Genomic DNA, 25,779 nt, shown 5'->3' with positions numbered 1-25,779 from the left:
GGAGTATCATAAGTTCAAGGCTAGCCTGGTCTCCATGGATATGTTTTTATAAGTTTTATAAATATAATATAAATAAGCATATATGGGATTCTGTACATATGTATAATAAGTCTCAGTAATATGACTTTATGATATTTTCAATGATATATATAACATCAGTGTGGCTAGCTACTGGAACATATATATATATTCTATAAAATACATAGGTATAATGTATACATATATATACTTCATCAAATAGATATATATTTGGAATGCATACATACCAAATGTTTTATAACATCTTAAACACATAAAATACCAACGTGGGTAAATATTCATATGTACATAAACAAGTTTCATATACAAGAAAATATTTAACAAAATTAGAATATTTAAAACACTAACAAAATAGAAGAAAAATTATGCTCTCCTCACAAATCCAGAGAACTGTTATATACACTCTGGGAAGATGCTCACTTCAATATGGGACAGTAATTAGAAACTCAAGTTTGTGGAAGCAAATTTACTTCTACCTATGGTCTGAATGGCCATCAAAAATTCATGCTGAAGCCTGCTAGTGCAACACTGTAAGATGGAGAACCTTCAAGAACTGAGTAGCTCATAAGAGTTCCACTCTTCTGGATGGGTTAATGCCCTGCTGCAGGCGTTTTAGTCATTAGGAATATGGCTTTGCTATCAATGGTTTTGCCCTCCCAAATGAACATTTTCAAGTTGACTCTCAGGTTCATTCTCATTCATCCTCTCCCTTCTCTCTCCCCTTCTCCCCGGCCCCCACTGGACATGTCATCTGGCCCTTCCCTTCCCATCCCTGCGGTCTTCTCTCACCATCCACTGTGATTTTATGCAGCAAGGCTGCCACCACACGCAGCCCCTGCATCTGAACTTCCCAGCTGCCAAATCTGTGAGAAATGCATTTATTTTCTTTAATCACTGAGGGGAACAGTACCATCCTATGCTCAGGGAAACAATGTACAGGGGGTGTGCAATATCTCTTATCTCATAAGAGTCGAACACACTGGAGTGAGAGGTCTTAGTAAAGATACTAAAACAAACAGCTGGTACCTTAGAGGGATGCCCTGAGTAGCAGTATAGGAGACAGGTTTAGGGGAGCCAGAGCACAGCAAGGCAAGTTTAAGTGGAAGTACAAGTGAGTTGACACATGCCAAAGATGGGGTAGGGTGCTGGAATAAGGAAAAGAGAGGTGACAGATTTGAGAGCTATCAGAAGCCATGAGTGACTTGTGGCTGTAATCCCAACAGCCAGAGAATACGGCACGTGATCCCAGCTGCAAAGCTAGCCTAACCGAGAGAAGGAGATCCTGTCTCCAATATAAAAGAAAATGAGAGAGCTGCAGACAGATGTACAACAGACTAGAGACAGAGACCAATTAATGAGTGGAGAAAAGAAATTATTTCAAATGTTTGTGTTTTAGGCTGAAATATCTGGATCGGGGAATGAAACCATCAATCAAGATAAGAAGGAGGAAAAAGGCCTCCTTTTGCTTTTTACTTAGAAAATATTTCATTTCAGTAAGAACTTATTTATATTGTACAATATCATGTAAAACTGAAGAAAAATTTAATGTTTCCAGACCATTATGGCTGTCAATTTGTGCACAAAGCCAACTCAACAATGAAAATTGGGATACTTCCTTTAAAGCTGACAGCAGTTTCCATCAAACATTTAGTTACATGAATATATGAAGACCAGAAATAGTAATATGTTATATGTCAACAAACAACAAACAGTTTTTTCAGGTTTCTCAGTCATTGGTACAAAAATATTGAGAATTCCAGGGAAAAGAAAAAAGAAAAAACAGGAAGTTAAAAAACCCAGAAAATAGCAAACTTCTCTTACTCTAGTGGTTACCTGGCACCATTTGGTTTTATTAGCCTCTCAACCATCACCTCAGGAGAAGGCATTCTATAGTAGCATCATCAAAACTGACAAAGGTCTGATCTCCAAAATATATAAAGAACTCAAGAAACTAGACTGTAAAAGGCTAACCAACCCAATTATAAAATGGGGCATTGAGCTGAACAGAGAATTCTCAACAGAAGAACTTCAAATGGCCAAAAGACACTTAAGGTCATGCTCAACTTCCTTAGCGATCAGGGAAATGCAAATCAAGACAACTTTAAGATACCATCTTACACCTGTCAGAATGGCGAAAATCAAAAACACCAATGATAGCCTTTGTTGGAGAGGTTGTGGAGAAAGGGGTACACTCATCCATTGCTGGTGGGAATGCAAACTTGTGCAACCACTTTGGAAAGCAGTGTGGCGGTTTCTCAGGAAATTTGGGATCAACTTACCCCTGGACCCCGCAATACCACTCTTGGGAATATACCCAAGAGAGGCCTTATCATACAACAAAAGTATATGCTCTATTATGTTCATAGCAGCATTGTTTGTCATAGCCAGAACCTGGAAACAACCTAGATGCCCTTCAATGGAAGAATGGATGAAGAAAGTATGGAATATATACATATTAGAGTATTATTCAGCAGTAAGAAACAAGGACTTCTTGAATTTTGCATACAAATGGATGGAAATAGAAAACACTATCCTGAGTGAGGTAAGCCAGACACAAAAAGAGGAACATGGGATGTACTCACTCATATTTGGTTTCTAGCCATAAACCAAGGACATTGAGCCTATAATTAGTGATCCTAGAGAAGCTAAATAAGGAGAACCCAAAGAAAAACATATAGGCATCCTCCTGAATATTAACTACTTCAGCAAGCGATGAAAGTAGACAGAGACAGAGACCCACATTGGAGCACAGGACTGAATTCTCAAGGTCCAAATCAGGAGCAGAAGGAGAGAGAGCACGAGCAAGGAACTCAGGACCATGAGGGGTGCACCCACACACTGAGACAATGGGGATGTTCTACTGGGAACTCACCAAGACCAGCTGGCCTGGGTCTGGAAAAGCCTGGGATAAAACCGGACTCTCTGAACATAACGGACAATGAGGACTACTGAGAACTCAAGAACAATGGCACTGGGTTTCTGATCCTACTGCACATACTGGCTTTGTGGGAGCCTAGGCAGTTTGGATGCTCAACTGACTAGACCTGGATGGAGGTGGGGGGTTCCTTGGACTTCCCACAGGACAGGGAACCCTGATTGCTTTTCGGGCTGGGGGGGGGGGACTTAATTAGGGGAGGGGGAGGGAAATGGGAGGCGGTGGCTGGGAAGAGACAGAAATCTTTAATAAATAAATAAATAAATAAATAAAAAAAAAAGAAAAAAAAAGAATTTTGATGGGCTTTTTTATGAGATGTAAAGTCTGTATCTGTAGACATTTCCTGGGGGAGTTTTTAAGGTCTTTTATGAATAAAATCATATCATCTACACATAAAAAAAAAAACAAAACAGACAAGGCATGGTCAGTACTATGTCACAAGGCAGGAACAAGACATTTCACATTCACAGAGGTATGGAAAGAATGTCATCCACCTACATAATACTGGAGGGTGCAATTCCAAAGGCATTAGAAAAATGTGCTTTGGAGAGAGGGTGGATTCAGTTGTCAGTTACTGACTGCACATTCTGTGGATGAACACATGGGAGGAACCAACCGGGACTCCATCTGCTCGGCACAAGTCAGAAGACTAAGTAGAAGCAGACTGGGGTGGTTCCCGCAGGTAACAGCTAAAGCTCTCAGGAGAAATGCTAAATAAGAAAAGCCATCACTAGGACACAAGGCAAAATCAACCTCTAATCACAAAACATGAACAAAGGGACAGCTAAGGCAGAAGAACTAGGAAGGCTCAGGGGCATGAATGGCAGTGGAAGAGCTTCAAGAACCAAAAAACAGACAAATGAGCTAAGTAACAAAGATGCCTCTGAATTTGACTATGATCAGTATTAAATCAAGCTGAGACTAGATTCCACTCTCCACTTTCCAGATAACAGGCTTACAATAATAATTGTTCACATATTAAAAATTAGGGGGGGGGAAGAAAAGATAAAATAAAGGCACATTTACAACTTCATTACAAAGATACACACGTAAAAAAGAGATGGTACTGAAAACTTCACCAAAATGTTTGGATGTTCTTAGACAATGCCCATGAGACAAGAAGGTTTGGTAATGGAAATGGGTTGAGAAATCAAGCAAAATAAAAATTCAAATCAAATTCTAGACTATAACAAAATTGTTGAAAAACCTTGCAGATGATTAAGAAATTGGAAAGATTACTAAGTACGGCATGAGAAGTGCACCTCTGGGGATGGGAAGCCACATAGGCAGCATGTAGAATTATACCTCTTCTAAACCTCCAGTCATCTCTTAGATCATCCTGGTGGCTTGACTGTTGCTTGGCAATGGAAGATACTTGATGTTGTAAACCCTTCCGGTCACCTTCCGCTTTGGTAAGCTGGGTACGTAGTTCTTCCACCTAAAGGCATTTAGTCAAAATCGGACTGTTATCAGTTTTCAAAAGCAGAAAGCAAGTAGAATTACAGATTACTATAAACTGTTTCCTGGATGAAAACATCTGCTTCTACTGGGCTATTGTGGTACAAGACAAAGCTTGGTTCCTAGGCTACCCCACACCTAGAGGGAGGTTTCCAACCCATGCTTTCCACCTGCTGCTCCTTTCACAAGGAACGCCTTTTCTGCCCTGTGTCCATAGTGACAAACAACTTCAACACCTCTTAGTTTTTCCTTACTACTTCTGGGAGTTTAACCTGAAACCTTTTTTTAAATCATAATATCTCTACTTCCAAATGATGACCATCCTTGTTGAAGCCACTGAGTTAATTATTAGGTGGCTTCCAAGTTCAATATTATTTTGTATGTTATAGTTAGACCAACGGAAGCCTCACAGAGGAAATGTAAGTTATGCAAATGGGAAGTTAACCATAGGGTATTTGCACAAGTTCTTCTCAAAATGATCCAGGACCTTACTTCCTTTTATATCCTCAGACTTTACCACTCTCTAACCTAAAGCAAAAATGATATTTCTACTTCAAGACCCAGCTATACCACTACTGGCATACATTCAAAGGATGCTCATCATACCACAAGTATTTATAATAACTAGAACCTAGAAAGAACTTAGATGCCCCTCAACTGAAGAATAGATAAAGAAAATGTGGTATATTCACACAATAGAGTACTACTCAGCTGTTAAAAACAATGACATCAGGAAATTTGCATGCAAATGGATGGAACTAGAAAAAAATCATCATGAATGAGATAACCCAGACTCAGAAACGCAAACATGGTATGAACTCATTCATAAGTGGATATTAACTTTAAAGTAAAGGATAACAATCTAGAGACCCAGAGAGGTTAGAGAACAAGAAGTACCCAAGAGCAGAATGCATGGATCTCCCAGGCAGAAGAAATAGAGGAACTCCCCACTTAGACTGTGAGTAGTGGGCATGGGAACATGAGAGATGGGATGGGGGCCGGGGAGGGGCGGGTGAGTGGAGGGAGAGAGTGCTGAGAAAAATGACTGAAAGGGAAGCTTTAAGGATTTGGGTAGAAGCCTGATGCAAGGGAAACTTTCATGAATCCCAGAACCTTTTTAAGGAAGGCAAGTAAGTGTACTACCACTGAGCAACATCCTAATTGTGGTGGTTTGAATAAGAATGCCCCCCACGGCTCAGTTGATTTGAGTGCTTAGGGTGTGGGATTAGGAGTTGTGTCCTTGTTGGGATAGATGTGGCCCTGTTGGAAGAAGTGTCTCACTAGGGGTGGCTTTGGGGTTTAAAATGCTCAAAACAGGCCCAGTGTCTCTCTCTTTGTGCTGCCTTCTGATCTGGATGTAGAACACTCAGCTGTTTCTCCAGCATCATGTCTGCCTGCACGTTGCAATGCTTCCCCCCTCCAGGACAATGGACTCAACCTCTAAAGATGTAAACAAACCTCATCTAAATGCTTTCCTTTATAGGAGGTGCTGTGGTCATGGTGTCCCTTCAGAACAATAGAACAGTGACTAGCATACTAGTCTAAGTACATTTTAATTTTTTAATTGTTTTTTCAGACACATTTTTCTTACATATCCCAGGTTAGTTTCTTGCAGCAATCCTCCTGCCTCAGGTTCCTGAGTTCTGATATTACTATCAGATAGGTTATGTGCTACAATGCGTGCTTCAAATACAACTGTATTTGACTTTACTACTACTCATTACCTCTAATTTATTTTCTTAATCTTCACCTGTTTTCTATCATGAAAACATGCCATGCTGGTGATTAAACTCAAATGAAGGGTTCATGACTTAGCATATTATAATATCAAAACAGACCTCAGGAAAGCAGTAGACCACTGACGTATAAGCTTCTAATTCATCTTGATATGTATACAAAGAGACTGGTAAAATTTCGACCATATAACAAATACATCCCTGACAACCAAAATCAAATAAGCAATGGGAAAAAAAATCTGGCTAAAGTCACGATGACAACGTGCAAAGAAGTTTCTTGCATCAAAAACTGAAAAAAAAAAATGTTACAAATCAGCGCTTAAAAATATAAGAAAACAGCATAGAATTATATACCAACATCCAGAAAACACACTCTGAGCTCTGCCAACATTAGTTCCTCGTGACCAATGATTACAGAACAAACATCTTAAAGGCTCCACAAAGCAGGTGCCACGTTCATTTTCAGTACCACTGTAAGGATGCAGAGGGAATTCTGAGCACCTAGGACACTGGACACCCTGGCCTGAAGAGCATATGAAATATGAAACCATATCGAACAACAAAAGGAGACATGGTCAGATTTAATAAACACAGGAAGAGAGGCAGTTATAAACACATCTACCCTTATCCAGTGTATGTAAGCTGACCTGGGGCGGGAGGAGGGGGAGGGAAATGGGAGGCTGGGAGGAGGCAGAAATTATTTTTTCAATAAATAAATAAATAAATAATTTTTAAAAAGTACTAAGGAATAAAACAAAAATAAATAAATAAAATTATTCAACTTTAGACATCAGAAGCCCCCAACTTCTATTAGTCTAATGGGCCACAAAGCATTAGACCTCACAACTAAGCCTCGTCTTTAAAAGGAGCCGGCTCCATCTTGACCACAAGAGCAAAGCAGTGATGTATTCAAAGGAACTTAGACAGTCAAAGGTCTATTCAATGTATTTTCTCCTTCCTCTTTATTCTCCAGTGCCTCCTTGAATAGAATTAAGTTCCTGGGAACTTTTATCTTACATATCCAGTGTGCTTGTACACTGTTCTGCCGAGAGAGATAAGTAGAAAGTCAGAGCAGCAGTCAGCAAAATACATTGTCACAGCGGAAACCAGGGCTGGCTTTTCTGAGAGCTCGCCGAATCTTCCTATCTGCATTCTGTGCTAACATCCATGCCCTAGGGGGAAAATTCTAGATCTAGATTTTTTTTCATCTCACAAAGACATTTGAGAGAGGAGACTCCATCCAGATTTAATAAAACAGCAGACTGTCTTAGTTTGATAGACTCACCTGATGCAAAAGTGTTTCTCTGCTGCCTTCAGATTGACTCAGCAGCCGGCGTGAGAGCTCCAATTCCTGTTCCAGCTAGAGTTTCAACAAGATAAAAACATGGAAAATGAGGCACAAAATAACTGTGCTCAATGAACAAAATATGCCCAATGGGCCACAATTTAAGAAGAAAACAGCAAAATAGTTTCTAGGACATGCTCACAATGAGTGGGAAAGGATGGGCATTTCAGCTTGAACACACATTTAACTTCCATTAAAATTATCTGAATTATCTATAGAATGGGAGTTGCATAAAGTCTGCTAGAGATCGGGGCCCTAATCGGTTTCATCTTGACTCTGACCCAACCCCCTATTCCCATCCCGAGCCTCAATTAATCTCTAAAATAATCATTTTTACCAATCTCTTGACATCCCCATCCAGTCCTTAATAATTTTAATAAAACTATAAAACAATGCTTTCTTGGACAAGAATGGTCAACATTTCTAAATTAGAACAAAAACTATAGAGATCAAATAATTCAGAGTATATTTCACCTAATTTTTTAAGCTTATAAATTCAAAAAATACATTTAAAATTTCATTAATAATATTGATACTAGACAAATACCCATGGAAAATATCATCAGTTAGCTGAGCAAATATCCTAGAAGTTCAGAATACACCTACTTACTTCAAGGTGAAGAAGGCAATAAAATAGAATGTAAATTGCTTTGGTGTTGCTTTTTTCTTTATGTGGAGCTTATATGTTCTGTACTTGTTTACATTTTGAAACATAAGAAAATTCCAAAAAATTGTATTATGGTGCTTTTAAGTAGTTAAATGTTTACTTTAAATAATCATTTCATTCAAACAAACTACTACCTTTTAACATCTGTATAAAAAATAAGCTAAGAAGATCTGTAGAGTCACTGTGACTTGTACTATTGACAATTTCCTGGTTTGATATTCAAAGGCAAATAAAAAGCATGATCACTGACAGAAACAGAGTGAAAAGTACAAGAGACTTCTCTATACATATGTGACTCTATAATCATTTCACACTAGACTGACCCTACTGCATGTATGTGTTTGTGTACGTGTGCACAAGTGTGTGTGTATAGTCTAGAAAACATGCGTGCTAATATCAAAGGTTAGCATCCCATATCTACCTCCATCACTTGCCACCTTGCTTTCTGAGACAAGGGCTCTCACTGAACCCAGAGCTCTCCATTTGGCTAGACTGGCAGACCAGCAAGCCTGCAGGATCCTCCTGCCTCTATATCTCCAGCACTGGGATTATTGGGGTAAACCAACATGCTAAGCTTTTACTTGGATGCTACAGATATGAGTTTAAGCCCTTGTGTTTATGTAGTAAACACTTTACTGACACACCTTTCCAATTACCAAAGTATTTTTTTATCCATTTATGCAACAGTACTTTAAAATTATACACATAGCTAATAAAGTATATGTGTTACCACCAAATCCATAAAAATATTATTATTGTTCTCTTGAGTCTACAATGAAATAAAGAAGGAAAAAAAAAATCACACTTCAGTGGAAATGACTTTGAAACCAAGCAAGCCCCTACTGGTCAGAAACCCATCCTAACCTCAACAGTCAACTCCCAAGGGACAAACCCAAGGGCTCACATACCCTGCCTCACATGGAGCTAGTAAGGAAGTAAGACTAAAGTCTACAGAGAATGGTTAGTGTTCAGGAAGTAGAGGTAAAAAGGGATAGTGAGCAAACAGCAGGAACTTTCCTTCAAAGTTCCTTACCTTAATACTTGAAAACGGAATGGCTATTTGGTCTCTGAATCACCTTTAAGAGCTAAGGTGCTGGACTATGTGTATTCAGAGATGTGGTATCAAAGGGCCTTAACAACGAATGAGAATGCAGCGTATGATGCTCTGGGTAATAGTGTACTCTGTAGGGTCATATATTTGAATACACAGTCACTAGGGTGTGAAACTGTTTGAAAGGATTAGAAAGATTAGGAGGTGTGACCCTGTTGGAGTAGGTGTGGCCTTATTGGAAGAAGTGTGTTACTGATGGTGGACTTTGAGGTTTCAAAACCCATGCCAAGCCCAGTGTCATTCTCTCTGCCTACAGATCAGCATATAGAACTCTCAGCTACTGCAGCACACCTACCTATATGCTGCCATGTTCCCTGCCATGATGATAATGGACTCTGAAATTGTAAGCAAGCCCCTAATAAAATGTTTTCTTTCCTAAGAGTTGTTTCATTCATGGTGTCTCACAGCACGAGACAATGACTAAGACAGAGGATATTTTCAAATCTGAGCTGCTAACTACACATATCTATGATAGAGAAAATGAACACATACATGCCTAGCCTTCACACAGCAGGTCTTTTGTAACTAGCCTTCAACAGTCAAGTTTTTTTTTTTCAGTGTTCTCCAGCAAGGAAACAGAAAATTATCCAACTCTCAGGAAGGAGAATAGTGAAAGGTGACATGGCAGCAAATGACCTGTGTGCATTTTCCAGAGTGAAGGTAGAGCCATAAGCCACCTCACCTCACAGGATGTCCTACAAAATGATCTCGGGGACGCTTTTCACAATGCTCAGCAAGTATCAGTGAGCCCCAACTACCACGCTGACGGAGGGATGATTTTCAAGGTCTTACCTGGCTCTTCTCAGTTTCAGTTTGTCGCAGCTTGTTCCTCATTGCGTCCTCGTTCTCATCTGCTTTAGCTTCTTGCTTCTTCAGTGCCTGGAGTGAAAGCAAATGAGAACAGTATATTATCCCAGAATATGCACAAAGCTAAAGCCACTACTAGGACGCATTGAGGAAGGACCCAGGAAAACATTGAGTTGCACAAAATCTACAAATAAATTCCGGCCTGTTCATTCACTGAAGCCCTAGCAACACTTCAGTGAAGACCAAATGCAAACAACTTCCTGATCTTTCTCATCATTTCCATTAGTTTCATCCTTTTCTCCATCTTTGGGAATCTTACTACACAGTTAGAGAGGTTAAACTATTAACCTTCGTCATAGAAACAAAGTTTACTGCACATCAAAATATCATATTGAAGTTTGTCTTGGTGATCTGCTGTTGTGAAAAGACATATGACCAAGGCAATTCAAATTAAAGAAAGCATTGAACTAGGGCTCACTTCCAAAGTTTCAAAGGCTTAGTTCATTATCATAATGGCAGGGAGCATGGTGGTACAGATGGTACTGGAGACGTAGCTAAGAGATACATCCTGAAACACAGGCTGAAAGAGAAAGACAATAGGCCTGGGTTGGGTTTTGAAAATTGAAAGCCCACCCTAGTGACACAGTTCCTCCAACAAGGCCACACCTCCTAATCTTCTAATCCTTTTAGACAGTTCCACTCCCTGGTGACTAAGCATTTAAATAAATGCACCTTTAAAAGAAAAAAGTGTCTACTGGGAGCATTCTTATTCAAACTACCACTGAGGGTTACATAACCTTCTGGACTTAGACATAACACCTTAAATTAGTCCCTAGTTTTTCGGGTTCATAAAGCACACCATCGATCACGGAGAAACATTCCCCTTGCATCACCATTATGCAGACGACTTATAAAAAAACCTGCCAGACCATCCAAACTCTACTAGAAAACAGACCCATTCTCATCTAGTTTCCCCTCCTCAGTGATAAAAGAAGCCTATAGAAAATTCTTTCAAAAATTAACCACAAAAATGTTCATCTGGATTTGTTTCTATGTCAAAAAGAAAATTAAACAAGTGGAAAGAACTTAAAACAGACTTTCATAATAACTAAATAGCATTCTGTTTAAATAAGAAAAAAATGACTATTTTAGCACTTATATTCAGCAAGGTATATGCTATACATACTGAGGAAATGCAAACTACCTAAAGCCTTTCTCAACAAAGCAACAGGAAATAAGTAAATGTGGTAAAAGTGAACTTTGCTATAAATACACTATCATAATCCATTTCATCAGCCTACATATCCAAATACACCTTAAATGTACTTCCTGTATGCCAAGCACTGTTCTGGAAGCTACGAGTGTACACAGGTGTAAAATGCACATGACCACACAACTCAAGCAATGAGCTCCCTTCATCAAGGCTTCTCCTCACACTAATTAGCAGAGTACCATCTAGGCAAAAGGCGGAGAAGCTTTATCAAATGAGTAGTAGTTTCCTGTAATAGTAAACAACTTCTACAGTGATCAATATATCTAGCAAATCTTCTTATATATGTTAAACACGCTACATATATTTAAAGACTATATTTAATCTTCATGATAATAATTGCCCAAGGACACTCTCCTAGATAGTGACAGAAAAATTGAGATTCAGCCAGCCTGCCATTTAACTACTGAATGGCACAGCCTTCTCCATCAGGAAACAATATCTACCTGACAGGGTTGTGGTGCAAACTAGCTGGTATTGATGAAGAGTATAAATTAATGCCTGGCATAGAATAAATATGCAATAAAACCAAAAATTATTATTATTTATCTACAGAGAATGATGAAGTATTAATATCATAATGTCTTTCAGATAGCTATCTAATTATTTGGTCTTTAATATAGGGCAAATAGAATTTACAACAATATTTAATTCTGTATATAAAATATATTCAGTTTTAGATGGTAGAATGTGTTTATAAATTTTTCATGAACAAAATCTCAAAAATCTGAAAATTATGTTTGGCAACCTTACCTTTTTCATGATTTCTTGGTCCCTTCCCCAATCTCCCCCCCCCCAGTCTCTCTCTTTCTGTGTGTGTGTCTGTCTGTCTATCTGTCTGTCAGTCTGTGTATGTGAGTGTCTCTGTGAGAGAGACATAAAAATGTATATGGAAATGATATAAAGTTGTTGCAACATTTTTAAATACTTTTTACTTAAAAGTAAAACAATTTCATATCTATATACAATGTATTTTTATTATATCCCTCCACTTTGATCACATCCCTCCCTTCCTATATACTTTTTTCAACATCGCTTCTAGAAAATTCTAAACCATCTTATTCTACAACACCTTTGTTCTAATTTGGACGAATCATTTGTCTTTTTGTTAATACTTCTTCACTGGCTTAAAAACATGATTGGTTTTTAATTGGATGTTTGCACAAAGGGGATGATCAGGAAAGCCTTCTTCAGGTAACTGACAAGTTTCATCCAACTGTAAACAGCTTCCACTTCTGGATTCCAAGTCCTAATTAGGAGCCGTTCCAAATGAGCCTGCAGTGAAGGCTGAGCCAGCCCAGGTGAGGTCATCTGAAGCCACAACAAGAAAAGCACAAAGAGAATAAACTAACCTCCAAAGAGACAAGACCATCCCAGACACAAGAACCATTCCCTTCCAAAGCCAAGTTCAAAGTCAAACTAAGAAGATGCTGTAATTCTCAGGAGTGACCTTCCAGGGCTGCTCAGCACCCCTGGCCTCGGCTTGCAGAGGAAGCAGGAGTCATCGTCAGCTGCTGAGCTTCCCTCTTGACTGAATCTCATGCTTTGAGTTTAATTTCCATAAAAACATAAACTCCCAAAATTCCCCAGTGAAGAAATTTTCCAGTTTACCATCTGGAATTTATCCATTTCTTTCCTTTCCCAGGATTTCCAAAAATTAAATTTGAAAAATTGTAACATTTAAGAAGAGAAAAACAAGAAAGATATGTTAACATTTCCCAAGTGCTTGCTTACTTTAGTGTTTGACCAAATACACTAAAAATACTTATATCTATAGATTTACAAACTTATTTAGATATATTTAAGGATATTTAAAATAATCATTCTAGATTTTATTTATTTCAAAGCAATTCTCATTTATTGGGAGGCTTACATTTCCAAAGAGTTAAGACAAAGCTGTCACTGTATTAGAGAGAACTCTTCAGAAGATAAAGACGCTGTCTGCCACTCCCATTGTGGTTTTAAGACAGCACTTGGCACATAGTAGGTGGTACAGCGTGCTACTGGCGGCATAAACAAACATTGCTTTATACTCTCTGACATCACTGTGCACTTGGTAGGTCCTGTACATACTAGAAGCCTTTCCAAGTTTCTCCCACCTCTGTTTTATTTTTAGTTATGTATATCTGTTTGTATCTCAGTCTAGGCATATGCAGAGACCAGAAGAGGGCATCAGATCTCACAGAGTAGAGGCACTTTGCTCATAGATAGGGAAACCAGGAATGGTAAACATGCAGGGTTGTTTCTGCAAAGAGAGAGATGTACAGCCTGTTTCCTACCCAGAAGGTAGTGTATGGCCAAGCCACACTGGCTCCCCTAGACCCCTGTCTTCAGCCTGATCTCAGTCAATCTATAGTGCTGTCCTTCCCAGACCTTATCATATATATTGTTTACATTGAGTATGCTTCCTTGATCTATAGAAGACATCTTTGTGGAAGATGCCTCTTGTGCTTTACAAGAATTTCAGTGCAGCCAGGTCTTACATTTGTTGTACACACAGGATTGAGCTGATTCTCACCAGGAAACCTTTTTCCAGATTGTGCTGTACATGCCTAAAATAAACTATCCAGTGCCAGACTCTCGAAGTTTAAACCAACAACTCAGTCATGCTGAACTGAACTTCCTTCTGGCCTCTCACAGGTTCACCTTCTGCAGGACATGTTGTTTACAGAGACCCTTACAACAGAGCTGGAGGTGAATATGAGCCGCATTACACGAATTCTAGAAACCCAACATTGGGCTTAATCACTGAGCCATCTCTCCAGCCCTTCCCACCTCCTGTCTTAATCACTGTATTCTCTCAAGCATCAAGTTATCCACCTTGAGAAACTTTTAACAATGTAGTGATGATGTAAACTAAGTATTTACTTTTGTATTTAAGAGGTGATAACCTTTTCTACTTGTGAGAAATCATTTCTATCTTTCATTTAGGTAAAAAAAAAAGAACTCATTAATTAGTTTTAGTTTTCTATATTGTTTTGGTTTTAAGACAGGGTCTCATATGTAGCCCTGGCTTGTCCTGGAACTCATGGTAACCAGGCTGGCCTCAAACTCAGAGAGCAGCCAGGCTCTGCCTCCAGGGTGCTAGGTCTAAAGGCGTGCGCCACCATGCCAGGTCCTTAAGTGGTTTAAAATATTTTCCATTAAAATACTGTTAACTATACAGAAGAATTTCAAAGACAGCTCTGAATTTTTGCATATCCTTCAAAAAGTTTCCTTCTAAACTAATATATAACATACTGTATTAGATTTCCCAAAATTGAGATAATCACATCATAGTAGGCTTAAGGTTCTGTCTCCACTAAATGTTCTAATTTTTGTTCCAACAACTGATCCACGCTACCATACTGCACTCAGCTTACTTCTTTCCCTAGACTCAAGGAGCTGGTTAGATTCTTGTTTTCCCTTGTTTATGATCTCACCATTTCTTCAGAACACTTGTCAGATATAACTTGGAAGGGGGTGGGGAAAAGAATAGATACCATAGTTACAGTACCTTGTCACTACATCACATTGAAGGGACAACTCATGACTTTGGAAAAGTTACCCTCAGATAGTAGATTTAGGTGATGTTCACCAAGTTTTGTTACAATAATTTTGTCTCCTCTCCATTCCACACCGTATCTGTTAAAAGTTAGTCTCTATGGTCATTTGAATAAAAATGGTCCCCATAGGCCCATCGGGAATGGCACCATTAGGATGTATGGCCTTGGTGTCGGTGTGGTTTTGTTGGAATGGCCTTTGAGGTCTCAGATGCTTGAGCCTGACCCAGTGTGGCACTCTCTCTTCCTGTTGCCTGCTGATCTAGATGCAGAACTCTCAGCTACCTCTCCAGCACTGTGTCTGCTTGCGCCCCACCATGCTACCAGCCATGATGACAGCAGACTAAATCTAAGCCACCCCCAGTTAAATGTTTTCCTTTATAAGAGTGGTCATGGCCATAGAGCATGGTCAGAGCAATAGAAACCCTAGGTAGGACAGTCTCCAATCACTCCTATTTCCAAAGGGAAAATTAATCTCCACCACCAATATGAAAATCCCCATCAAGCATGTCTGTTTTCTGAGTTCTATTAGGGCATTCCACCCCCCCCCCCCCCACGGGATTTACTATCTAGCCTCTTCCTTTATATCTCGTCAAGTATGAATGTTGGTCTCTCTGTGGCTTGTGACACTCGGCAGCCTTCTAACCCCACCTGAGTTATGCAATCTGCTGCCATCTTGGTTATCTACCCTGAGCATCTAAACTCACAAGTACTCCTAGCACCTCAATTTCTCCACTTTGTAAAGAAAGAATTTATCGCTAGCGGGCAACATGGAAAAGTCATCATGCTCACACGAATGGAGATGTCCTGCACTTTACATGTCTCATGATTAATGTAAATGCTTATAATTCCAGCTGGTACTAGATAAAACTCAATGATACTAACTTTAATCAAGTTATAAATTTAAAACTATCTCTTTTATTCAAATTCCCATATGGATAGATTGGGGTTTTTTTACAAAATGACCTCCATTTCTCTCAAATATATGGGAACATAAAATAATCTTGTATTTCTCCTTCTTTATCCATTCTCAGTTTCAGCACTGGGTCACTTATGCACACTTTTCAAAATCAATACAGTTTTCTGTTGCAGTCCACCTACTGTCTAAAACTTTATATTTTAATATCTCTAACAGTCTAAGGACACATAAGACTTAGAGATTTTAGTCAATGGAATCCTGAAATTCTATTGTTTCAGTAAGAAGTTCAAATGTGAGGCACTGAGGAATCATCAGAGCCAACCACTCTACTGCTCCATCAAGGAAATGCCATTGCCACAGAAACAGCTGACCTGAGCTAGTGGTAGTTCACTGACTCTGGACTGATAGCTGAAGAACCCGCATAGAACCAAACTGAATGTGGGGGACAGTGTGTAGCTGGGGAAGTTTGTGGGGCCACTGGCAATGGAACCAGTATTTATCCCTAGTGCATAAACTGGCTTTTTGGAACCTATTCCCTATGGAGGGATACCTTGTTCTGCCTCCAGTGATGTGACAGACCCTGTCAACAAAGTGGGGGGGGGGAGGCAGGTGGGGGAGTGGAAGGACGGGAGGGAGAGGGAACTGGGACTGTTTGAAAAACTAAAATAAAGTGTGGGGGAAAAGAGGAATGCAGTGACATCCAAACATCATCACGGCTTCCACGGCAGTGGCACAAGGCCGTGGACACAGCAGCACAGGTGTGATGTTCAAGCCTGGAATACTAAAGCCATTCCTCTACTTTATGGAGCCGAAAGACACAGGAAAATCTGTACCATTTAGTCCGTATTGAACAACTTCAACTTCTGAAAACAGGTTAACACTAAAAGAGAAACATTTTACAAATGAATAAATCAAAATTATGAGTCATTTCTTTAAGCATTAACCATGAGTGTTAACTCATCTACTTCCTCTAAGTCCACACTAGATTCTGTGTCTATTTATCTCAGACCAGGCAATTCAGAATTACGTTAAAACACTTGGTAAGACGCAGTTATAAAGAAGAGAAAACATTGCATGCCGATGAGTGTCTGTAACTGTGTTGCTCTGCCCTTTTAAGCTTGGTTTTCTTAGAGCGACTTAGCCATAAAGCTGCAGCATCCCCTGTTCCAGAATTCATATTGTCTTTTAGAGTCTTAAGATCACAGAGATACCACAGAGCCTTAATAAAGGGCCCCTGGGGCACATCTAAATCTTTAATAACAACAGTTTTTCTTTTTTCCTTGAGTAATTTCATTAAAAGGAAGAACACATTGAATACTGAACTATTACAGTCCTTTAGAGGCCGATGATTCTAAACACTTACTGCTATGTATTTACCAAGAATCTGGCTTTCCCTTTAGTGAGTGGAGAAAAGGGGGCATAGAAAATGTGTGCACAAACCCCTGCATCTTTCACAATAAACATGTCTACCAAGTAGCTCTAATATATGACACACTCAAAGATGTGGAACAAACAGAAATTACAAGCTCCTTTAGTCTGCTGCAAATGGACCAGCAAATCTGGTTATAATAATACACTAGATCCTTAGGTAGAAATTGCATGCTAACTCCCCCATGGGCCGGGCCACTGAGATTCTCAGAGAAAGCCATGAACATCGCTTGTCCTGAGTCATCCTCAGCAGTGCTACGATGCATACCTCGGGCCACAGGCAAGAACATGGGAATGATTCACTCATAAACCCACAAATCCAAAAACAAAAGAAAAAATGCTACACTCATTTCAAACATGAGTCAGAATCATCATATTGACGGGACAAACCGTCAGGACAAACTGTCAGGTCAAATTGTCAGGTCAAACTTTCCTTTCAATAACAATAAACATATGTCACTGATAAATAGAAAAGAGCTGCTTTTCCTTTATTATATATTAAATTCATGTAAATATGAAATTAAAGTCAAAGAACAAATAGCTTAATCTTTCCAGAACATAATAGAATTATAACCCAAATTATACAACATGATACATAAATTCAAGTTAGAAGTTGACATTCTTGCATACTATAAATGTCAACAACATGTTTGAGGACATTTTTTTAAGCCAGACAAAAAGAAATTCTATTAAGGAGAGAGAATTTATGAAACATTATGATAAAGACTGAATTTTTTTAAGAAGGAGACCTGGTGGCTGGCTCTGAAATTCTCTGAAGAAACCTAAATACAACTCCAAAGCACAGAACAAAGAGACTGAGGCACAGTGGAAGAGGCAGTGCAGCACAGCAAGCCAGTGTTGCTGAGAACAAGTGCTCCTTGCTTAAATTAATGGAGACTTTAGTTCATCGAGTTCCACGAATTTCCAAACGCTGTTTTTTCCTAAATCCAGTCAGAGATTGCTTCCCATGAGAACTAGTTCAAATCATGGAAAATCTTAGCCTTTAAGTCCATCCAGTTGAAGATCCTCTGTGCCAACAAAAACCAATGCCCCAAAAAAACAGTTTCTTTCAAGACGAAAAACAATACAATCATATTCGACATCCCTAAACAAACAGTTTCTGACTCAAAATGAGCTAGGTAGTTTTTACTAAAATTGTTAAAAAGCAATTTATTTTATAGCCATGAACAAGGAAAGAAAATTCTGCATTTAAAGCTATGACTAAAGCAAACACAATCCCTGCCTGCTAAGTTAAGAGGAACTGCCTGAGGGAAATTCCAAGGGATCCAGTGTGCTTGCCACAGTGACACCCTTCTTCTGTGAGCCACCAATGTAAAGGATGAGTGCTGGAAGTCCTGAGAGCTGCTGGTGGTGGCGCACGCCTTTACCCTCAGCACCTGGGAGACAGAGGCAGGCGGATCTCTGTGAGTTGGAGGCCAGTCTGGTCTACAAGAGTTAGTTCCAGGACTGTTTACCCATGGGCCTGCCTGATGTGAGTGGCAAGGACGTGAGTGATAAGGCACAGTATTCTTGGCTTTTAATGGTCATGGCCGGCGCTAGTTCACGTGGTTAAGTGGAAGCCGTTGGAAGAAAGGCATCCTCTGATAGTAATTATAATCCTTTGCCTGAAAGATATCTAAGACTTTCAAACACAGAGCCCTAAGTTTTTTCTAGGCACAGGTCTCGGTGGCATCTGTTTATCTCTTCTCTCATGGTGAGGGGCTTACTGTGCTGGGGAACCGAGAGCTCTCAGGGGAATACAGTAGTAGAACACAGCAGAACTTACTCTCACCCACTTTCTCTAAGGAAACTTAAGACACCTCTCAGCCCTAGGCAGAATGCATTAGTGGAGTCGGTCACTGTTTGTGACACCTGGAGCCAATGAGGCCAAAAGGTTATGGGTTCAAACACTATAAGTGCCAGTTTACTTTGCTGTGCCCCACAGCCATAACCTTTACCCCTAAACCTTAGCCAAAGGCCACATGGAACACGAGGCCAGAGACCCGGTGAGTCAGCAGAACTCCACTACCACGACTATGGAAATAATTCAACACTGAAAACCCTCCTGACCAGAGGCGGGACTTCTGCCTTCAAATGTTTCTAAATTTGCCAATCTAAAAAACACAAATAAATAAATAAATAAAACACTTGATTACTGCTTAAGAAGTTGGTGTGCTGAAATGTCATGTAAGTCTTTTAATGTCTTTAATTCAAAAACAACAGTGGTAATAAGCATTATTCCCTGAAAGGCCACTGCTTTTACTGGAACAGATTGTATTTTTATGCAATCTTTTACTTAATAAAAAACTTGCAAGGAGAGTTAAATGTGAGCCCTATAAGTGGACTTTCCAGGATTTCCTTCAGAATCAAAAGGCAAAAGGCTCTTAGCAAAGGGTCTGTTTTCATCTGGGGAGTTTCCTCTCAACAAAAGACCGGTGGTTTTCTTAGAAACCCAGAGCAATGTGGTACTTGGACTCTGGGCAGGACCTCTGAGCCAGAGCTGTTGACAAACAGGAGATCAGAGATGATTGTGGAAATTTAGATTAGAACTTCTCAAGGTTTATCTGCCTTTGAACAAAAAAGCCTGTAAACATACGACATCTTTCATTGTTCAGAGTTAGAGAATGTTATTTTATTCCTTTCAGCTTGGGGATTTTTGGTTTTTACTACTTTCTAATAAAAATAAAAGAGAACCAAGTGGATGAATAAAGCTATCTGCAGTGGAGTGCTTTTTGTTTGCACAATATTATGCACTCAGTAGTTGCCCAATAAATATTAATTGATAATGATGGGAAAGGATTTTATAAACAGATGGCCTAGCAAAAATTCACTGAAAGATGTAGACAGAAACAATGCCCCTCTTTAAGAAAAGCATAATACAGAGATTTCACAAAGCCTGCTTACACAGAAAATCACAGGCTATGGTCAGGCAGTTGTTCAGTCAACAAGGGCAAAAGCCATTTTCATCAAAGTCAGCAACACTGAACACTTATCCACGTATGATTCTGCACAAAGGGACACAGACTCCTGCTAGCCTTGTTTAATATAATTTATAATGAAAAGGGAGGCAGGAGGGAATAGGAGCAAATAGCAAAAACCACATGATTTAACCAGTACATTGAGATCTAGTAATACGTGGTATGAGCACAAAGTATTTCAGCCCTGAACCAAACTCACGGTAGCAGTAAGAGTGAGCATCCATAACGTTAACTTTCAACACTTCCACACAAAATCGGGGCTGGCGGGGGGGGGGGGGGGGGGGGAGGGGGGGGAAGACATTACCAGAATATCTATATATGCTGAAAGAAAAGGTCACTTAAGGTAAAGAGTGAGGCCATAATAAAGAGAATTGAAATGCTTCAAAATCCTAAAGATATGAATAATCAGAAGAGTGATCAGATCCTATAAAACAGTAATTCCTAACAGGGTAGGAAGGAGGAAGCTACAAGAAAACTAATCCACCTTAGAAGAATTTCTAAACACGCACATACACACACACACACACACACACATATGCATACTTTCCAAACTACTTAAAAAGTATAAACTAATATAGTCTATAGAATTGTAGAGAAAGACAGTTGAAATTAGGAAGCAGGGGGTGCAGAAAGTGCACTGCAAGCATTTAATAACTAATAGATTACATAATTTTTTTTAAAAAAAGTGAAAAGTTAGCTGGCAGTGGTGGCACATACCTTTAATCTTTAAACGTGGGAGGCAGGCAGAGTGAGTTCCAGGACGCCAGGGTTACACAGAGAAACCCTGTCTCAGAAACAAAACGCGGGGAAGAGACAGAAATCTTTAATAAATAAATAAATTAAAAAAAATCAAAACGTGCTCTGGGTTACAATGGAATAAAACAGATCGCAGAATCCAAAAAAAAAAAAAAACTGGAAGTCAAGAAGACTGGACATATGTGTGGCTTACATAAAAAAGAGGTGATGGGTATTTGGGACAGCTTACAGCAGACACCATCTCAGCAAAGTGCAAAGGCCTTTCTAAGTAATCCAAAAGTTCACAGTGGTAACAGGGAGCACAGCGCTGCTTCTATGCTGCACACGAGGTTCTAACTTCAACTTGTGTCTCACCATTATTAAATACTAGGTCTGTATCAGTGGAACATTTTAATATAGGCAGCATTTCCCAGGGCTCGAGTGCCTTGAAAGACTGTCTATGATGTTTCTGAACCGCTAATCTTCCCTGGATGGAAATAAAAACTCATTACCAAGTTGATTCCAGAGTTTTCAAAATCATTTCCAGTTTGATTCCAGAGTTTTCAAAATCATTTCCAGTTTGATTAAAGAGTTTTCAAAATCATTTCCAGTTTTGTTCCCAAAAACTCTGGGGTAACTGTTTTACACTGAAAAAAAAAAAAATGTTAGAATGGTTTTAGTGTCATCAGACACAATCAAAATCCAGAAGAGTCTACAGGTTGAACACAGAGATGGGACACAGGGGGAAACCAAGAAAAACCTAAGGAATAAGCCTAAAGAACAAACATATCTTGGAACAGCATCTTACAAGCTGTGCATAGGGTGTTCAAACCCCTTTGCAAAGCAAACCCCATAATAGTTGATCACTATTTTCCATCCTTTTCATCAGCATACAGATATGGATGAGTCTCAAGTCATTTTCAAAGACCAGCATTTGCTGCCTCTTTGCCAAAAAAATAAGAATAAAATCCATACATAACAAATACAGACGAGCAAGAAAATCAATTAACATGATGTAAAATGATAAGAGAAAGAGCAGTGGTGTGAACCAAAAGCATGTCAGTCAGAGTTAAAGTACTTCAGCCATTTGAGAAAGCGCTCGACATGTTAGCAAATAAGCAGAGAGGCAAAAATCACACTCATAAAAACATTTCCCTACTGACTGGAAAACACTAAGCCTCAGCAAAACTATGGTCTCTCAAGCACAAACTGGCCCATGAAGGGCCTAAAAGGGTAACATTCCCCACCCCAGTGTTTTCTAGAGTCCATGCATATCTGGAAGTATTGCCTTACAGTATCTATGAAGAGTCCCCAAAGGCAAGACAGCCTCTTAGGTAACCAGAAACCCACCGCTGCCAGCACGGTACCTGGCACATAGCACACAGCAGCACTCGCCAAATGAACATCTGACTAGGCAGTATTGTGAGGATGCAGGCTACAGCACCATTCTTTCTGCCATGCATTCAGCAAACACCCAGCATGGTCTTACTATTTCTCAGGCTCTCTTACAGAGCCACGAGCTATGAAGGGCTCACCTTCAAGGGCTATGTCCTGGTTAGGGGACAGACAGATAACCAATAATGGAAGATATTGCTAAAGAAAAAAGAAATAAATATAACAAACTCAGAAGGGAAGGAGGGCCTCTTTCTTTGATAGTTAATAAAGGTTTTCTAAACTGTAGTTCTAAAGACCAGGAGGGCACATGGCAGGCAGCTGTTTCAGAAATCAACCTGCCTCTGAAAACAGGAAGCACAAATGTCCAAATGCAGGAAGTACAGAACGTGCCCACAGGATGGTAAGAAGGCCAGTATAACAGAGGTGCATCTGTATTTCCTATGAGTACATGGGTCATAGTGCGTGCTTGGACATCAGAGAACAACTTGCAAAATCTATTCTCTGCTTCCACTATTTAAGTTCAGGGGATCAAGCTCAGGTAATCCCCCTGTGCACCAAGCTCCTGTACCACTAAGTCATTTTGATGGCCCAAGGTCACTGTAACAGGAGCGAGAATGACAGAAAACTGCAGTGAGAAGAAATCAGGGACCAGGCCCCAGGGGCTATTAGTGGAAGACTTTTAGATTTGTTCGAACTGTGACAACAGAAGAATGTGACATTACTTGATCATCAGGCAGGTGACGCAGAAATGAGACCTGGGGTCAAGGGCTGCTCTGCTTGCATAAGCAGAAGACGACGACAGCAGAGACAGCAGTCCGCAGGAATTGCAAGCATAGAAAGCGCCAATTTTCACAAATATTTTTAAATCAGAGTTGACAAGGTGTGAAGAATGAGGGAAAGGCAGGCGGCAAAGACAACAGAAAAACAGAGTTCTCAACACTTAAACGTACAATTATTTGTCATCATGATGATTATCCATCATTTTTAGAAGATGCGTGATCTATTTCTTTGGATGAAAAACATAAGAGGGTAAGACCTAACCCTTCTGGAAGTTTTTGGGTCACGGAGGCAAAAGCAGGAAAGGAGGCTGCAGGCCCTGGTCTGTGCTCACTGACTGTGGCTGTGCGAGGTAACAGCAGTATGGCGTGACCCTATCCGAGCAGACGGCGGCCAGGGAGGCATGCAGAAAGCTCGTGCTCAGGTCACAGCCCTAAGCCTATGCTCTTCCTGCCATCCTAGGTCGTCAATTGAACCAAGAACATTATAGCTCTGAACACAGCTCAAAAACTTCCCCACAAAAAGACAACTGAGTTCTAGAAATAAGATGTTCCTCCCCTCTTGTGCAATAATTAGCACCTGTTTTAGTGTACAAAAAAAAAAAAGAATTCAGGAATCTAAATAATATAAATGAATTAAATGCAGCAAGCAATAAACCATACCTGCTTATCTAGAAAAATCAAGATTAGCTTAAGGAAAACTTAACAGTACTAATTACTCCAGCGGAGGTGGACAAACAACGGGGGCAAGAGGCCACTGAGAGAAAGAAAAAGCATCAAACAAAGGCTTAAAGAAAAGGAAACTCTAGAAAATAAGTGTTTTTAAGATCCGTACTCAGAAACAGGAAAAGTGGAAAGGAATAAGAACTATATAAATTAATTCTCACATAACAACAGCCTCTGCTTTTCTGTTTCTAACCAGATCTCTTCCTAGAGAAAGCAGAGGGAGGAGGAAAAAGCGGGAGGCAAGCCTGGATGCAGAGCGTGAAAGATGCGGTAACGAGCCAGCAGGTGTCCACGTGCACAAATGAGGGGTCACTTAATTCTTCAACAATGGGAAACAATATAGTTTAAAATTTAAACTTAAAAGGGCAAATAGTTATATTGCTTTTAGTTGCGAGACTTATGTCAGTTTCCAGAAACACTAAGAGCTGGGATATATATTCTGTAAGGAATCCATCTCAAACACAGAACTTGAAGGAACAATGCGTACCAGTTAATCATTGATGGTTCAATACTGACGCCTAGTGGTCAAAAAACACAATAATTCTTTCACAAGCAGTTATCCTACCGTTTTTATCAAATTCGAAACACTGAATACAAACTACATGAAAATTTTTTTTTAATTTATTTATTTATTAAGGATTTCTGCCTCGTCCCCACAACTGCTTCCCATTTCCCTCCCCCTCCCCTGATCAAGTCCCCCTCCCTCATCTGCTCGAAGAGCAATCAGGGTTCCCTGACCTGTGGGAAGCCCAAGGACTGCCCACCTCTATCCAGGTCTCGTAAGGTGAGCATTCAAACTGCCTAGGCTCCCACAAAGCCAGTACGTGCAGTAGGATCAAAAACCCACTGCAATTGTTCTTGAATTCTCAGTATTCCTCATTGTCCGCTATGTTCAGCTAGTCCGGATTTATCCCATGCTTTTTCAGACCTAGGCCAGCTGGCCTTGGTGAGATCCCAATAGAACATCCAGCAATACCACTCTTGGGAATATACCCAAGAGAGGCCCTATCATACAACAAAAGTATATGCTCAACTATGTTCATGTCAGCATTGTTTGTAATAGCCAGAACCTGGAAACAACCTAGAAGCCCTTCAACGGAAGAATGGATGAAGAAAGTATGGAATATATACATATTAGAGTATTACTCAGCAGTAAAAAACAAGGACTTCTTGAATTTTGCATACAAATGGATGGAAATAGAAAACACTATCCTGAGTGAGGTAAGCCAGACCCAAAAAGAGGAACATGGGATGTACTCACTCATATTTGGTTTCTAGCCATAAATAAAGGACATTGAGCTTATAATTCATGTTCCTAGAGAAGCTAAATAAGGTGAATCCAAAGACAAACACATAGGCATCCTCAGGAATATTAACCTTCATCAGGCGATGAAAGGAGACAGAGACAGAGACCCACACGGGAGCACTGGACAGAAATCTCAAGGTCCAAATCAGGAGCAGAAGGAGACGGAGCACGAGCAAGGAATACATGAAAATTTTTAATTGAAACATTCGAGGAAAAAAATTAAAGAAAAGAACTGCATACAGAGTTCCTTAATTTTATATTTGAAAGCCCAGCATGCTGGGCACAGACTTAACAATCCCAGCACTTAGGAGCTTAAGGCAAATTCCAGATCAACCTCACTACTGTTTTCTGTGCATTATTTGGACAGCGTTCCAATGTGGAAGCCACTCAGGATCTTTTGTTGAACTATAAAAGAGACAATTCTTTGTCATATTATCTACAACCTCAGAACCAAATGCCCTTCCAGAAATAATATGTCCAAGAGGTCTTACTCTTAGACTCCATATATCTGGAGTAGCTCCATTCTAAACTTTTTAACACTGTGAAATACTAAATTGGCACATGATTCTTGGGAGAGCACGGGGCTTCACACAGTGTCTTTAAGTT

The 25,779-nt window shown here is 39.8% G+C and overlaps 1 protein-coding gene across 1 annotated transcript in view; it reads right to left on the bottom strand.

Annotated features, from left to right (window-relative positions):
* The window catches only part of Cep128 (centrosomal protein 128), a 358,487-nt gene that overhangs the window by 268,331 nt on the left and 64,377 nt on the right, over positions 1–25,779 (bottom strand). The window contains exons 10-12 of the mRNA XM_041658366.1: positions 10,084–10,170; positions 7,454–7,528; positions 4,280–4,412 (exon numbers count right to left, since the gene is read on the bottom strand). Coding sequence (XP_041514300.1) covers positions 4,280–4,412; positions 7,454–7,528; positions 10,084–10,170 — 295 coding nt within the window. The remainder of the gene's footprint in view (positions 1–4,279; positions 4,413–7,453; positions 7,529–10,083; positions 10,171–25,779) is intronic.

This window comes from Microtus oregoni, unplaced genomic scaffold (genome assembly GCF_018167655.1).
Source record: "Microtus oregoni isolate MIOR12 unplaced genomic scaffold, Mior012 000009F_ref0000495, whole genome shotgun sequence".
Classification (NCBI taxonomy): domain Eukaryota; kingdom Metazoa; phylum Chordata; class Mammalia; order Rodentia; family Cricetidae; genus Microtus; species Microtus oregoni.
Note: the sequence above shows the minus strand (reverse complement) of the source record. Positions and strands in the feature narration are given on the sequence as shown.